At 39.2% G+C, this 17,468-nt stretch overlaps 1 protein-coding gene across 1 annotated transcript in view; it reads right to left on the reverse strand.

Annotated features, from left to right (window-relative positions):
• Nucleotides 1-17,468, reverse strand: part of eys (eyes shut homolog) — a gene marked incomplete at its 5' end in the record, with an annotated part of 148,796 nt that overhangs the window by 43,021 nt on the left and 88,307 nt on the right. The window contains 6 exons of the mRNA XM_079559411.1: nucleotides 5,751-5,927; nucleotides 13,525-13,763; nucleotides 14,108-14,220; nucleotides 14,289-14,439; nucleotides 16,914-17,005; nucleotides 17,139-17,323. Of these exons, the coding sequence (XP_079415537.1) occupies nucleotides 5,751-5,927; nucleotides 13,525-13,763; nucleotides 14,108-14,220; nucleotides 14,289-14,439; nucleotides 16,914-17,005; nucleotides 17,139-17,323 (957 nt within the window). The remainder of the gene's footprint in view (nucleotides 1-5,750; nucleotides 5,928-13,524; nucleotides 13,764-14,107; nucleotides 14,221-14,288; nucleotides 14,440-16,913; nucleotides 17,006-17,138; nucleotides 17,324-17,468) is intronic.

The raw sequence follows: 17,468 nt of genomic DNA on the forward strand, positions 1-17,468 counted from the left end.
ATAATACCAGGAGTAGTTCGAAATCCGCGCAGTAATCTTCACTTTACTGTGCGGATGCCTGTGTTTACGTGATTGAAGGCACGGGGGAAGACCAGACAGGTCCTAAAGAACTCGTCAAAGCTAAGGTAAGAACATATCTCACTATGTAAAAACGGTGGCCTATTCCTTTAAGGAACAGGCTTTGTAGAAGGAGCTATGGAGGAGACAGAGCAGCCATTTTAATTTCACAGGCCACACGTGATCATTACTATGAATGCGGCCGAATGGAACACAGATTATCCCTTATGTACAAATCACACAAATGTGTTTTATCATATCTATCAAAGTATTGAAATAAGAAATAACTTTTGCATCACAGTTTTTGTTAAATGGGCAGAACAAAGGTTAGTGGGACTGATAAAGAAAGGCATCAGCAACCAATGTGTCAAAAGCATGTCAATCTGCTTTGCTCTCCTAACTGTATGGCTAAGCGGGGCTTGTATTGACGCTTCGGATCACAGTGCGAAACAATGCCTTGACTTGCCATTAAAATATATTGCAGAAAGTGTAATTGTTGTTACTGTGATACTGGGAAAACAATCTAAGGCAGCTTTTCCTCCGGAGTTAACTCTGTAATCTTCATGCTTGTTAAAGTATGGCGGTCGCACTCACAGAAGGCCATTTTGCTTTATTAGCTGATTCAGATTGAGTTTATTCCATTGCAACACTGAAGCGACAGAGAGAGCGAGCGCGACAGAGACAGACAGGGAGACAGACAGAAAGACTCACCCACTTACTCACGTTCACACTGTGAGCTGTCCTGCACGCTACACATAGGAGCCAGACACATCCCACAACAACTGGATAAATTATATATTTTTCATGTGTATAACATGCTGACTTTGAGCGTGTCATTAACTGAGATCAATCCTACATCGTCTGACCTATAAACTTAATGTCCTAAGCAGTGAGCTGAAATTCCGGGGAGAAATGGGCTGATCTGTATTATAAAACTCCCATATATTATGGTTAACTCTCCACTTCCTTCCTTCAGCTCACTACTGTGTGCTGATATTTTAATATTTCAATAGTATTGTTAGCTATTATTCTGTTGCAATGTTGCGATGTGGCTTCTCTGTATGAACTTTACGTTTAGAAGAATTAAAACTAACGCTAACTGCCAAACTATGCAGACTGACAACCAAACCAGAAACCGAGCAGAAATCTTCGTGGATTAGTGAAATGTACAGAGTGAAAAAAAAACAAAAAACAGCTTACAGTTCAATTCAAAAAGACATTGCTATCGCTCTTTTATCAATTATCGTTAATTGTATCATCAGCTTTGTCCTCTAACCAGTGCCATAGCAGCATATGTAAGACTAATCTATATAATTCTCAGTTCATTATATAATTAATGCCAAGCAGCTTTAAATTTGGTCTAATGAGTCACCGGTGTCAGACAGTCTTAGTTATTTATCTCAAAGTGTAGCCTTGACTTTTTCCGGGAGCACCAACCTTTATTAGTGTGCTAATTTAAAGTCTTATTAGGATCTGAGGGCTGCTTAATTAATAGCTCCTTAAATACCAAGATTTAAGTCTTTGCTGGAACACAGTGGAGCATCATGGGAGGCAGTGACAGCTTACACAGGCTAAAGTTAAGCCTTTAAAGCTGCACTGTGCATCATAAAGAAGGGCCTATTTCTGGAATAGAATAAATAGCCTGCTTTATATATTATAGTTAAATGCTGTATGATTAAACTGGCAATATATCTAATGAACTGTGTCTTTGTTCCATTCATATCAAGACGCCTCAGACAAGCTTATTTAAGATAAGTGAACCTTAAATGTGTGGGCAAATGTATATTTTCCAAGTAAAACACTACACATATCCATGTGTAGTGTATCTTATGCCACAAAACCAATGTATCAAAACAAATGCTGAAAATGTGTTCTCCGAGACGTCCAGCTCTGGAGTATCTTAAGGCTACTAATATATTGAATCCTTATTATTGCTGTAGTTTGCCACACAATATCTTGTATTGTTTAGAGCTGCAAGAAAACCTCCTCAGGCTATGTTCTACCAAGCTGGTCGAATGCAAGGAGACACGTGTCAGGAGTGTTGCATGATGAAAGCAAGAATGAAAATAAAACAGCACACAATGGAGGTCAAGCCAGAAATTCAGTTGATACCAAGTTTTGGCATAGGTGGAGGTTGCAGGGGTAACAATTATGGTTTTTGAATGAGCACTCATTATTACTCATTATTACTCATTATTACTTTATATATATATATTAAAAAAGTGTATATTTGTGTGTATTTCACCTTGTCGTGACCCAGCGGCTGTATGAGTGGTAGAGACCACTGTGATGGAAAGTCATACAGCCGCTGGGTCACGACAATTTCAAATTCACAGAAATATTTTTACATTTTTAAAATATTTTTTCCACATAAAAAGTTGCATAATGCACCTTTAAAGGAACTATTCTGAGTTTAAAAATGTTAAAATCATGTCACTCAAAAAGCTGTTTATTCGGGTCCGAAGTGCCATCATGCAAAAGCTTAATATAGAAGCTGCAGTTACGCGTAAGACCTGAGGTGGCAGTAGTGAGTATAAAATGACCAACTTGCATCTCGCCCCTTTAAGAGGTTTAGTTTCAGAAAATATATCAAATTGCAATTTTTCTAAAGAGTATTGCGATTCCAATTTGAGTTGTCATGAGAGCTGTTTTAACATAAAAAAAAAAATGAGCACATTTGAGAATGCAGACGCAATTCAAGAAAATTGCCAGTGGTGATCAATGCCAATGCAGCATGGAACAATCCAAATGGACATACATGTACAAAATGGGCAGGATACACTAGTTGTAATGTTGTGAACATTATTGTGCAACCATATTACTTATTAAAGAATGGATGGCACTGTAAGTACTGCTTATGTAAATGAGCGTCCGTAAACCCTGATGATGTCACTGATTTACCGGCGATTACATCAGGCAGATAAATATTACGTGTGTCTGTGGTGGGCTTAAGTAGAATCAATTAGAAGAACCCAAAAGCTTTGTGGTAACTGTGGTTGACCTAAAAGCCTGTTTTATTGGCAATAGCCCACCTTATACATTTACCCCTTGGGAATGATGCTTTTGAGTTAACATATAAGCCTGGCTCAGCTTTTTCAAACACTAAAAGGCTGTACTTCCCGAATGCAATGCACTAACAGTAAACAATGGTCTTCGCGGTCTGCCACATTATGTAATTGTTCATCTAAAGTCCAGGATTCAGAAATTTCATTCCCAGGGGAATATTGGCCCCTTCAGTGGAGTTGAGGAAACTTACATACAGTAGATGCGAGGAGAACATGAAAAGGTCCTGCCTGGCCTGAGAATCAAACCCAGGAACTTGATTTGGGATTTGAGTTCTTTAACATAATAGACCCATTCTTGATAATGGTATTTGCGGTAGCATAGCATTTCAAAGTTTTGATTTGTATATTTGCTAAAAATAGAATAGTATCTTATTTTACAGACATGATCTACAATAAGTCTTAATTTACAGACTTATCTGGCTTTTTTCACATAACAAGAAAAATATCTCCATACCAGTTCTTCCCAAACAATGCCCTAATGTTGTAAAGGGAGCTTCTGAGTGGATGCCTACCTGCCAACCCACCCCTCTCACAAAAGAAATTGTGTTTAGAAAGAAAGATGTGCAGTGTTGCAGCTAAAGGGTCAGACCAGGCCACTTTTCCCACGTGAGCTGCCTGCCTTCACCTCCGTATGAGTATCCCTTTGTTTGTTTTCAGGTTATAGTGGGATCATGAAAAAAAAAAAAATCAAACAACAAAATGAATGGCGACTCCTCAGTCCACAGCGAGGTCCATTGTGCTTCTCTAATAGCTTCAAAGTGGAAGAACATCATGTGCTTTGAAGAGAGAAAATAATCAAGCGCCAAAATCTTAATACAAAAGATGGTCAAATAGTTCCCAGGATGATTCTGTCAGTGTATATTCCAGGAAACAGCCTGTTTAGATCATGACTATGAAAATGTTTTTTTTTTTTCAGCAACAAGTCGTAATAAAATCAATATATTTAGTCAGTGATTGAAAATACAAATCTGGAAAACAAAATGTCCCTTATGAGTACTGTATTTTTACTTTTCTTACTGCAGTCCGACACAGTTGTACCGATTTTCCTAGCCAATAATGGAACCTGTGCAAGAATTATAGTAGTTTCAAAGCAGCAGTAACTGTCTTTTCCTGAGTAAATTTACTATTTTGTAAAGAACAGCATTGCATAAAGAAAATAATCCGACTGAAAGCAGTTTTTGTTGAGTATACAATAAAATATAACATTTGCCTCAAGTGATACTTGAAACTAGTTGATAAAAGACCATTTTTTGCTGTCAGAAAGTAAAGTTTTGAGTGGAAAAACTCCGAAGTAGGTATGATGATCAGTAATCCAGCCAACATGCCAGACAGAATTTTCTAAATTCTAAATTCCATTTTTTTCCTGCTCATCCAAAATACAAATGTATATGATTTGTGAGAAGTCAGTGTGACTGCATCAATTAAAAAAAAAGAAAAGAAAAAAAATACTTTTAAAACTCCCAAGTGGTTATCAACACAATAACAGTACTTCTGTGCTCACAACCAGCTGGATATGGATATCCAAAAAATATCACAACACAAATGCAGGCTTAATACTTCCTGATAAAAAAATACTTCAGTTTCTCTGAACTGTTTAAGTTCCAGGTTGGTGACTTCTGGTGCTTGTCTATTGCAGTACACCCCGGCTACTCATGGCTTTGGTGATTTCGGTTTGGTTCAAAGGCATGATTTGACCTCCCATCCAAAAAAAAGCACACACACCCACACTCAATCTGGACTCCCCCGCTATCCAAATCTGGCACCTCAATGTTCTGTTCATTTGCAGTGCACACAGGGAAATTATACATTGCCTTAAGTGGCTTTTGTACAGCATGCCTGAATACTTGTTTTTGTTGAATTTTACCTTGAGATTTCGTTTTATTGTATTTTGTCCTTCATGAAATTACAATCTGCCATCTTCTGATTCAGCTTGTACTACCATCAGTGCTTGTCTGTTCAATTCACAATCCGACAGTGTTTGGGTTATCTTTACCCATTTTGATTTCATAACATTTCGGTGGTGGCATTGGTGCAAGTTACATTATTTCATAAGATAATTAAATATACATATGTTGCAAGGCAGCTTAACATAGTATCTGCAAAATACAGTTATTGTAATATTAAGTGATGCAATATCAATATCTCAAGAAGCTGCAATATATCACAAAATCTTCCATCAGACTGAGATCTACGCAGATCTAGCTAAAACAGCGTAAAAGAAAAAGATGAAAAAGATCAGTTGTAGTCATGGTTTTTCAAATTCATGTAGTTCCATTTGAGTCATACTTTGATCCACATGTCATTCTTTTAAAGTCTGGCAGCATTTGATGAAAAAATGCCTTAAATTTAATGGAATGCACGGTGTTGAAAAGGTTTAGTAAAATATTGCCATTGTTATTGCAAAAGTGATTTAATATTACATTTTTGTTGGCAAATAGTGCAGCTCTAGTTGGAGCAAAGAGCGAGAACTTGATTAATTTAGTTCTCACATTCGATAGACTTTTCCCCCACCTCCACAAGACAGCCAAAGAGCTGAATACTCGTTCTCGTCATTGATCATGGCTATATCTGAACTTTCAATGCCACTTCCAGGGCTATAATGTGAGGCAGACTACAGAATGTACTCACAATAGAGAACAGTGCCTTGTGTAGATCTTGTTTTTAGCGTCAGCTGGAGAATAACAGTTGTGTCCTTGACGGTGATAGGGAGATTATTGCTGTCACCAGAGGACTCCAGAAGAGACGTTAGAGTCTGCAGCTCCAAATACGAGTCACCGTCAAACCTGGGGATATATATGTTGGCATCTGGAAACACAGGAAACATATTGGTACATTAGAATACAGTAAAAAACCTCAAACATCATGTTTTAACTGGTAACTCATACTTTTGCATACATATGTATATATACAGTGCCTCTCGAAAGTATTCATACACCTTGGACTTTTGCACATTTTGTCATGTTTACCTTAAACATAAAGATTTTATTTGGATTTTTTTACTGAACGTTCACACACAAGTAACTGTGAAGTGAAAGCAAAATGATAGATGATTCTGTTATTTTTCAAAAAATAGAAGAGTGAAAAGTGGAGCGTGCATAAGTATTCATACAGCATTTTCTGGGTGCATTAAAGTGCCTTTATAACATTCCTAATGACGGCAGAATGTTCACTCCTTGCCCTAACCATTAAAAAGAGGCCACCTGTGTGTAATCTACTCTCAATATAATTTCAGCTGTTCTTTTAGGCTCTCAGAGCTGTGGTATTGGTCACTAAACAACATCATGCCAAGGAGCACAGCAGAGAGGTCAGGGATAAAGCTGTGGAGAAGTTTAAAGCAGCGTTAAGTTATACAAAGATTTCCCAAGATTTAAACATCTCACGGAGCACTGTTCAATCCATCATTCGGAAATGGAAAGAGTATAGCACCACTGCCAACTTACCAAGACACGGTCGTCCACCTAAACTAACACCCGAACAAGGAGAGCACTGGTAAGAAATGCAACCAAGTGCCCCAAGATAACTCCGGAGGAGCTGTGAAGTCCTGCCGCTGAGCTGGGGGAATCTGTACATGGGACAACAATAAGTCGTATCTACACAAATCTGGCCTTCATGGATGAGTGGAAGAAGAAAGGAGGCCATTAGAAATCCCATTTGAAGTTTGCTAGAAGTCATATGGAGGACACAGCTCCATGTGGAAGAAGGACCTTTGGTCAGATGAGACAAAAATTGAACTTATTGGCCCAAATGCAAAACGTTATGTATGGAGCAAATCTAACACTGCTCATCGTCCTGAGTGCACCATCCCCAGTGTAAAATATACGGAGAGGAGCATCATGCTATGGGGCTGCTTTTGCTCAGCGTGGACTGGGGAGATTGTAAGAATAGTTGTGAAGGGAGCTTGACTGAGGCTGGGGCGGAGATTCACCTTCCAGCAGGACAATGACCCTAAACACAAAGATAAATCTACAATGGAATGGTTTAATTAAAACATATTAATGTGTTAGACTGGCCCAGTCAAAGTCCTGACCTAAATCCTATTGAAAATCTGTGGAAAGATCTGAAAACTGCTGTTCACAAACCCTCCCCTTCTAATGTGACAGCTTGAGTTGTTTTTTAAAGAGGAATGGGCTAAAATGTCAGTCTCTACATGTGCAAATCTTGTAGAGTCAGACCCCAAAAGACTTGCTGCTGTTATTGCAGTAAAAGGGGGTTCCACAAAGTATTCATTCATGCGGTATGAATACTTATGCACGCTCCACTTTTCACTTTTCTATTTTTTGAAAAATAACAGAATCATGTATCATTTTGCTTTCACTTCACACTTGTGTGTGAACGTTCAGTAAAAAAATAAAAATAAAATATGTGTATACGTTCTAAAAACAGCAAAGATATTTGCTTCATTGTTTATCTATATATCTATTATATGGCACCAATGCATTGTTAACATTAGCCCTCTTCATTCACATTTAGATTCTGCATTTTTAGATTTGGAGGGCTGCTTTCTTTTGGCTCCAAAAACAAAACAAAAAATAAAAAATAAAAAAAAACATTAAAAACTATGTGGACCCTGTCTGGCTTGTGCTGGTGTTAAGCCTGTGAGCAGAGTCAGCAGGCCTTTGTCAGCAGGCCTTTGTCAGCAGAGTCTGTGATACTGTGTTATTTCCTATGGCCTGACAACAGGCTATGACTTCAGAGGGAGGTGGAGGAGGCCCAGATCAGGTCTGCCCCTCCACAGGTCAATGTTGATCTGTTCTCTTTGGCCCAGACAAAGAGGACACGCTACACCTGCTGTGGAGCTCGGGGTGACAGGCGTTTCAGAGTGGGCCAAGTGGGCTTCAACTCCAGGGACTACACCTTTTACAACTAGAGCGAAAACTTCCAGTTTAGTCTTGTGAGGAAACATGTGCAATAAACTAGTGAATGAATATATTACAGTAATGGTAAATACTGGATTTGTTATAATATAAATAATAATAATGCATCGGTTTTATATTGCGCTTTTCTGGACACTCAAAGACGCTTAACATTGTATTATTCGTTCACTCCATACTTGGTGGTGGTAAGCTACTATTGTAGTCACAGCTGCCCTGGGGTAGACTGACAGAAGTGAGGCAACCAGTCTGCACCCCTTCGACCACCACCAACCACTTGCACTCACTCACTCACTACATTCACCCAGGCTTCCCAGACGGTCTTCTTTGCTTAGCTTCCGAGATTGCGCAGTGCAAAGGCAGTATGGCCCCTTGCTGGTTGCAAGAACTGAAAATTTGACAATTGGCCCTGTGAAGTGATGTGTGAGGTAGACTCAGACTAAAATGATATAATGTGTGTAAACAAGATTTGTGAGGATATGGCCATCTATCTATCTAGAATGTCCCAGATTCACCCCTCAATGCAATAACCACTTTTAGTACATTTCTGTGACTTGATCGAGTCTTAATGGCAAAAATGACTCACACATATGGTAAACAAAAACAGGATAATAGACTGTCTCTCAGTCGGTAATGTTAAAAGCAGTCTATAAAAATTGCTTTAACAAGGCGATGGAAACGGTCTGCATTAAGTAAACACATCAAGCACATGGATTGCTGTAAATAATCTGGAATAGCTGGGGGACAGCGAGTCACGGAGTTGGCCAGTATAATGATCAGAACAACAGCACAGAGGAGAGAAAGGGTTTGCACCATTTCTCCAAGGTCCATAATCCTGTTATCCCTGTCCCTATCCCCTGCACTCACTTCAACCAATCAAGGCACAGGACTTCCCACAGAACATTATGTGGAGAGGACAAGACAGCCAATACTCCAAATTACACAGCAAAAATAAAAACAAGTCTTTGTCACAAGAAAGAAACAGTTTCCTGGGCTGACAATGATGAATCAATCCTGTAATGTTTGTTGGCAATTGGTGAGTAAGGCAGATTGAGCTGGCACAATTTTAAAGGCCTCCACAATTACGGCAAAACACGCACTAGATGCCCACTAAAAGAGCTGGCAGCGCTGCGCTATTGTGTTGGCAACGCAGCTTCACATCAGGTCCTATTAATGTTAGACCTAAGAACAGACAAGCTAAAATGTTTTCATCGTTACCTGTTTTATGTCTTTCCATCAACTTTGGATAAATACTTTTTTTTTTTTAAATGAGACTCGTTTGGCATAATGTAGAAAGTGTGTTTGAGGAAACCTGTCAACGTTGAGTCATTAAACACATCATTTGCTTTATTTTCCCCACACAGAAATAAACAACTTTTGTAACTGAGGTAAAAAATATTCAAATCAGAATATTATTATTTGGATGGGAGAAGCGCCTCTCAAACGGCTTTTTAATATATTCATCTACTCGCTCTGTAGCTACAGTCAGTGTTTTCTGATGTGCCACCATTAAATAAAGGTTTAGCCTTTAAATTAAATGCAATAATATCATGTTTTACAAACGGATACAGGTTTCTGCCCTGCACCCATGTCACACTATGGTAAATATAAACAGTGGAACACCAGCAAAAAAAAAAAGGATTATTAGTATTGACAAAATGGTGAAAATCTGAAGCTATGAGGCATGAGGGGGTCACAATTGGTTAAGATTGTAATTTGTAAGTTTTTGCATACATAATCCATGGATAGCATTCCCATCACTGATTAATACTCATTACATTATTCAGTTGGCAAAATCATGAAGAATAATATTTTCTAGAAATATTTGTGAACTCCAAAGCAACAGTTCTTAGGTGGTGTTTTTGTTGAGGCTCATAAAACACAACTCAAATAAGAACAGCAGTGAACAAGCAACAAGAGGAGGTTATCATGATTCTAAAACTGACTGCTGCATCCTCATCTGACCTCGACAATAGCTATTATATGGCTGGATACTAGATAAGATATTCCCTTTGACATGAGGAACAGCTATGGATTATCATACTTTCTAGGAGGGGGCACCTATGAGCTCAAGACTTGAGAGTCAGCCACTCCTCACATGTACTTCACAGGTACAAAACATAAAAGCCAAAACTTTTCCAAGACTTGTCACTTTGTGTTTGAACTTGTACAAAGAGTGATTGTAATCACTGTGTGGAAAAAATAATTGTTGTCAATCAGTGAATGAAAGAGTAATCAAGCCAAAATATACATGACACTAGGAACCGAGAGAAGGAAATTTACAGGCTCAAAAAGTTAGTATTTCAAACCAAAGTAGTAGTACTATTTGCTGACAGGCTTGACAGGGTACAATTATGCAATCATGTAGTGTGGTATCTTTATGCAAATGATTATAGTCCATTACTGATAGCATAACTTCATAAAATGTATGTGTATTCTGTGTGTGTACAGTCATACACAGTTCATTGTATTCATTCAGATAACTATTTCTAGCAATAGTTACATTCAGGCCTAACTTTACCACTCCTTGTCTATATATACACATGGTAGTTAAATAGCTTTTAATTTATATTAGAGTAATGCCGGTCAATGGGTTTCATACGAGAAGAACCAGGAGTTGCTTACGCAGTTTGAGTAGCAGTAGTTCGAAGGTAGGATTAATACCCATGAACCAGCCTTCATACACACATGCATCCTCTTCCACCAGTTCATCACTGCTTTTCAAAAGTGAACAATGTCGAATGTGAATACCACATACTGCTCGGTTTTGTAGATGGTCAAATATTTATCCATTATTTTTGCCTGCTGCAGTTTATTGTAGTGGAGATTGAGTTGGTGAGGTGGCACTTCTATATGACTTTAAGAGCATAAAGAAACCTCTGAAGAGAGATGCAAAACATCCCCTTCCCAGGCTTCATCAACCCAGTTGACAACATTTGAAAATCTCTACATGATGGATAATTCCTGGGTGACTGAGAGCTTCCACAAACATAAATGTATAATGTTTATACATTTAAACGTACAAAATCAAGCAATATATGAATTTGTGTTACTTCCCTGTCAGTTCCTATAATGTTCGGTCCAGTCTGTGGTTATAAACCACAGCAGACAGGGCTGCAGTGTTTTCATAAGAAATAGAGAGCAGTGGATGAGAGGTCAGAGTGCAGTATTTGTCTTGGATGCGCCTTCTCTGACTGTCAGCAGTACATCTAGGACACAAACAAGTCTGCATCATTAGTCACTGTGTGGGCTGACATATCTATAATTAACTAAGAGCACAGGGCCACTTGCTTCCTCCTTCTCTCATGGCTATTACTTAATTCAACAAGATGTGACGACAAGGTTGTCACCCGGAAAAGAAGTTTGAGCAATAGACATGGGCGTCTCGGTCAGCATGTAAACAACCCTTGACTGCTCTCACAACTGCATACTGCTGCACAGCACATCACTGCTGAATGCAAAGAGCAGACTCGCTCTATTCAGCAGAATCCATTCTAAAAAGTCACACCAGTATACAGTGTCTAAATGAACAATGATTAAATGGAATGACACAATTGTCCAATAATAGTAACAATATCAATAAAATCTATAATAATATATCTTATAGAATTATAGAATAAGGTGGAAAAAAGAGAATGAAATGTATTAAACAGTTATGTAAATGTTGATTAGATACATTGGATAACAGATTGTGTCACTACCAAAAAACCTACTGGGAATATTTTACTCAATTCTATAATTCCTTTTGAGTTGATCTAATGAAAACAAGGAATTGGAATGTATTTATTGAAGTCTGACAGCAGCATGCAACAATACATGCAACATTCTTTTTTACCTGTGATGAAACTGAATAAATAAAAGAATGGTGGCCAAAAATACTTCCTCCTGTTGTGTCGACGCATTCCAACAATTAGCCTAACAAAGTGGAAGCTCCGTCACGCAAAAACAGAACAATTTCTTCAACAAATGCTCTCTCCCGTGAGAATACAAATGAGCGCCAAGTCATAAAAATAGCATCTTTTTGTTACAGAGCCCGCGGAGATAAATCACATTCTGGGACTTCTTAAAGCACTGAAAATGAGTGTTGTGAGACACAGTTGCAGAGGTGTTACACGAGGCGCATGGTGCGGCGAGCAGGCTAATGCTGTGCTAATAACTGTTAACATCAGAGTAGCTTCAAGCTGTGAATGTCAGATCAGTGTAAGTGATGCACCTTCGTAAGTAAAACCTACAAGTGAGAAGCAGCGGGGTGGATCATTCGGCTTAATGAATGAATCTGACAGAATTCTGGGATTATCTACATTGTGCTGCATACTAGAATAAATATTGTGTGATTGTTATTGGAGCCTCTCAGTGGCAGTGACTGGGATTTGTCAACTGTTGGTTGGGGTGACAGGCAGACAACAATTCATTTTTATATAGTATACAACAGTACAATTTCATGGAGCCGCAAACATTTTCCCCATAGACCCCAGAAGTAAAATGCCAAATACTTAAAAAAACAGACTTTTAAATGAGTACTAACTCATGCCCCTAGAGGCCAAAAGCACCACTGCAGGTGTCGTAGCATGTTACGTTTTTTTTACTCATTAATTGTCCATGAGAGTAAATACTACGCTGACAAAAAAGACAAAGGGAGAGAGGGATATTGTACATCAAATTTATTTCATTCAAACTTGGCTGTAAATACCGTTTAAGTGGCGCTAGCCCACAGTTAGCTTTGCCCGTTGCTTCTTCTTCGTGATTCCATTAGTGTGTATTGAGGCCTCCGACCCAGTGCAGGGAAAGCTGCAAGGGAGGTTTTCTGGCCAGACACCAAAGTGAGATGAAAGACCCCGCAATCATCCCATCAACACGTGTATTACCCCCAGAGGGACTATGAAAAGGATTTATTATGGTGTACAAGTTATTTGAATACCAATATTAGCGGCAGTGTAAACCAATTTCACAAATAAGTAAGTTCCTCAATGTGAGCGGATTAGCTAAGCTAAAACATGCAAGTCAACATAATGTCTTTTGCTTTAAGCGGAACAAGGCTTATATTGTTATCTGTAACTCAAAACTACACAAAGGGGTGCCACCATATCACAGCACATCACAGATGACAACAACAAAAGCTGTGCCCAAACATGGAAATTGCTGCTTTTAGTACGTGTGTGTCTGCAGTCTCTTTTGTATAAGTGTCAAGGTGGCTGCTGCAATAAAGTAAACATTTTTGTGAAGCTGGAAAGCAAGCTGCATATTGATTGAAGGCTACAAGGTCAATTTCTCAGTCCCATCGAACGCTGGAGGTGAAAGCGTACACAAGGAAATGGTTCAAGCTGCTTACAAGAGCTTTCATTTCATTAATAATTCTCATTTCTCCAAATTCCTAATGCAGCCAACTCCATTCTCCCATATAGTAAAACCTATTACGCAAAGAGGCTCAGTGCATATTAAGCTACATAATTGGTTTGGCTGGTTCACGATGATACTCCAGTAAAAGCCATGGTGTAGGTTGTATAGCTGCAAAATAAAAATAAAAAACGTACCTTTCTCGCAGAAAGGTCCAGCGAAATGTAATGGACAGTGACATGAAGGGATAGTTCTGTTGAGATGATGTTGTGTGAAACATGTTCCTCCATTTTGGCAAAGCCCATTGAAGCAGACAGGAGCCCCATCTGAAGAAAGTTTGTCCGTTTGCGGTGTTAGTGGGACACTATCATTTTCTAAAGAAGAGCTTGATAAATCCACACGTGATGGAGTGGTGTCTGGTAGATGAATAGTTTTTCTGTAAAATAGGCAAAGAAATGTAGCGTATGACAACAAGTGTGAGCTAGACTGGAAAGAACGGCTGTTGCATTGGTCAGTCTCAATTAAATAATTTACAGCTGGCTTTGAGTCAGGAGACCTTGTAGTACATCTCAGCTTGTTGTGTATGAGGTTGTTCTACACAGGTTGTCAATTCACATAAGCAAATCAATAAAAGCCATTGGGTCATAATGTTCTGCCTGACTGAGTACTTTACAGCTCAAGTCCTGAACGGAAACACTAAGCTGTACGCAGCCATTTGTTCGAAATGAATTTATGAAAAGGCTTCTATCAATTTCAATGAGTTCCATGAGAAATAATTACCTGCATTCCCATGTGTTGCTGTTGGCAACGGTGTCCGACATGTAAAAACTCCTACGTTTGTTAATCTCGATGATTTCTAAGCAGCCAGTGAAGTTGTCTAAGGGTTCAGCTTTCTGAGAAGAGAACACAATATGCCGATTGTGTTTTTTTTTCTTTGGAAAGCAGACATGCTGAAACTCACCTGACTGATTCGATATCTCAGTGGGAGGCCACCCACATAGATGTGATTTGTGCTTTGCGGCATGTATCCCAACCAATAATTATTCGCTGGACTCCTTATTGTGGCGTAACCAGACAGAGTTAACTCGGCTTCGCAAGGGGTCAAATGCTGCCTGTGGAGAATGAGACAAAATGAGACAGTTAGTAAATTATAGCATTTTGATGTTAGACCGCAGTGGCGCTCACTGTACACATAATTGATTGTCTTAGTCCTGGAAGTGATACAATCAACTCTTTCTTTCCTTTGGTGGGGTACTCTGTAAACAGTGCCAGTTTGTAGCTCTGGGGAGAAGTGATTATCATTTCCTTGAAGCAAACTCCCCACTCAGAGAGATCATAGTCAACTGGCCTAGGTTGAATGAAACCCACAACATCACCACACAATTGTCTGGAACAATGAACACTTTCAGGCACCACATGAAAAGTATTTAACACAGATATCCCTGTTTATGTGTTTTCTTCTAAACCTGAATCAAAAGCATAAATCATTTCAAGACAGCAGCGGTTACCCCCACTCTACACCAAGGCAGCAGCAGAACAGACTTTTCTGCCTCCATCAATGCAGGTTAAGTGTTATTTCATTGCTTCTACATTTAGTGATCACGATATTCTCTTATGTGACTGAAGGCCCTCTAGTGTTGCCATTAATCTCTCTCAAATCTATTCTGATTCCACCTTGCGGCAATTTATAGATTTCTAAAAACAATAGTGTGCTCAGTAACAGCGAGGCGAGGCAGATAATTACCTAAGTGCAGATAGGACCAGCACTCTGCAGCTCCGGGGTACTCAGGCCGCAGATGCTCGGTCTGTCTCCCAATAGCTCCTTGTTCCCCGGGAGGAAGTGAGAAGGTCCATGAAGCAATCTAGTCTGATTTGTTAAGCCTGTACTTTGTGGGCTGTTGCATATGGCAGCTAAACACTTGGGGCGCTAACTCCGAGCTGCATAAGTCCTTCCTCTAGAGTCGGCGAGTGGAGAAGCGGTTAATTTAGGAGCAGTCTGCCAGAGAGAGGCCTGGCCAGCAGCCAGAGGGCACTGTGCTCACTGTCCTTGAGAAGTCGGCCCCACTGGGTTTCTATTTAACATATTGAAAAGCGTCTTTGACGGGAAGATATATTAAAAGTCTATAATGAGTTAGGCAGTGACGTTGAGGATGGCCGTGGTGTTGTAGCTCTGGGTCAAATCAGACAAAGATGGACGGACTGGGCCATCAGACAATTACAAAGAATTTGCTTTGTGACACCAGAAACCATTTTTCCATACTCCCAGCCCTCTAGTTATGACAGCTCTCTTTCTCGGAATGTCTCCAAGGGGTCGGTACAGAACATTATGATTGATTCATTCTGCTGTAGTATTTGTCTTGCAGGGAGGAGAAAAAAACAGAAGGTGGAGCCTCAAAGCCCTTTCACCCCGACAGGGCTTGGTGAATGCTCATGCATATTTGGGACAGGGCAGATGTCTGCCAAGAAACCCTAAAGAAATTTAGCTTTGTTTCACATAAATGAATGTTTCTCACCTTTGGCAACACAGTGCACATAATCACCTTCATTACTTCAAATTCCTTGTTTATTGTTAATTGTTTATGGTCCTTTAGAACTCGGCATGAAGGGAAATTAAAAATGTTGCCCCAACTGAATGCAAAATACCTTTTTTTGTGCAACTTTACAATGTTTGCCTGATGACCTTATGCAAAATGTGAAGCAAATGGATTTGATTTGAGCTGAACATTAGCCTCTTTGTTTCAGCTTCCAGCTCATACATAATAAACTTGGTGTCTCGTGTCTCAACCGCAATCTTTCTTGTGTCAGAACATAATGGAGAAGGCTGGCAGCAAGATTGCACACCGTCTTAGGAACAATATAACTAAAGAGGCCGCAGCCCACACTTTAAATCATTTAAACATTGATTTTGTGCTCGGCTCTTGCTTGTTAATCTTTTGGTAATGAAAAACTGCAAATGAAGACTTTAGAACAGCCAATAAAACATGGCCAGTGATCACTAATGCATTTTAATAGGCACATTCTGACATTTTGTTTTAGTTCTATATTCGAACATATGCTCATTCGGCCATCCATAATATAATCAGCCTTCAGCCTGGTTATTTCTGCCAATTACCTGATTTTCTCTCATATTAAGTCCTCACAATTGCCTCACACTTGAGCAGTAAGTGACTGACTAAATATGTAACTTTGCCATACATGGGCAGTAGATAGGAAGGCAACAGTTTTACGCTCTGATATCTTTGAAACTAGATGGCTTGACAATCCATTAACTTTCCACTCAGCACTTGTGTTCATAATAGGGTGCAGAAAGAGAAAACGCATCTATGAATGTAACTTGATACACGTTTGATCCCACTGTAATACAATTAGAGTCATCAAGCTAATGTAGAAATGTAGAACACCTTTGGGAAGCTGATGAAAAAAGCATTGAGAGTTACTGGTAGCAGGGGTAGGAGACTCGTGAAATTACTTTAAAGTTGCTTATAACATTACGCTTGAGTTAGATAAATGCTAATGACTAGCTTCCATTGTAAGAGTCTGAAGGACAGTGTTTATCATTTGTACATAAATAAGGAAAGACAATTACCTGATGTTCACAATGTGCGCTTTGTCATCATTGACGTGAACTGCAGCATTGATCACGGTCATGTTTTCTTCTTCATTACAGCTGAACGCATACTGCAAAGAATGGAAAAAATAAATTCAATATTTAGTGCTATCATCTCGTCGCCGTGTGACATTCGTAGGAAGCCGGTGCAAACAGTTTTAAGAATTTTAAAACTATGTGTGTGTGTGTGTTTTTTTGTTTTACCTTCAAGACACCCTCCACAATAAAAAGTTTGATGAAGAAGAACTGGCTGTTTGCGGGTCCTTGGTCCATATAAAGCAGCGTTCCTCGTGGTGAGCGGGTTTGAAATCTCACTGTAATGTCGGTGACAGCACTGAGGTCAATCCCATCAAACTCAAGGAAGGAATTTCCCAAATATTGCACATTGGCTATGGACAAGAGAAAGAAATAAAAGGAATAAAAGTTATAAGTAGGGGTACTACATTTTCCGATTGATTTTCATATCTCTAAAAAACACACTTTCTTTGACAAATAAAAATGAGGTTTATGCAGAATACCACAAGACTACAGGAA

Source organism: Gobius niger, assembly GCF_951799975.1.
Source record: "Gobius niger genome assembly, chromosome: 7".
Classification (NCBI taxonomy): Eukaryota; Metazoa; Chordata; class Actinopteri; order Gobiiformes; family Gobiidae; genus Gobius; species Gobius niger.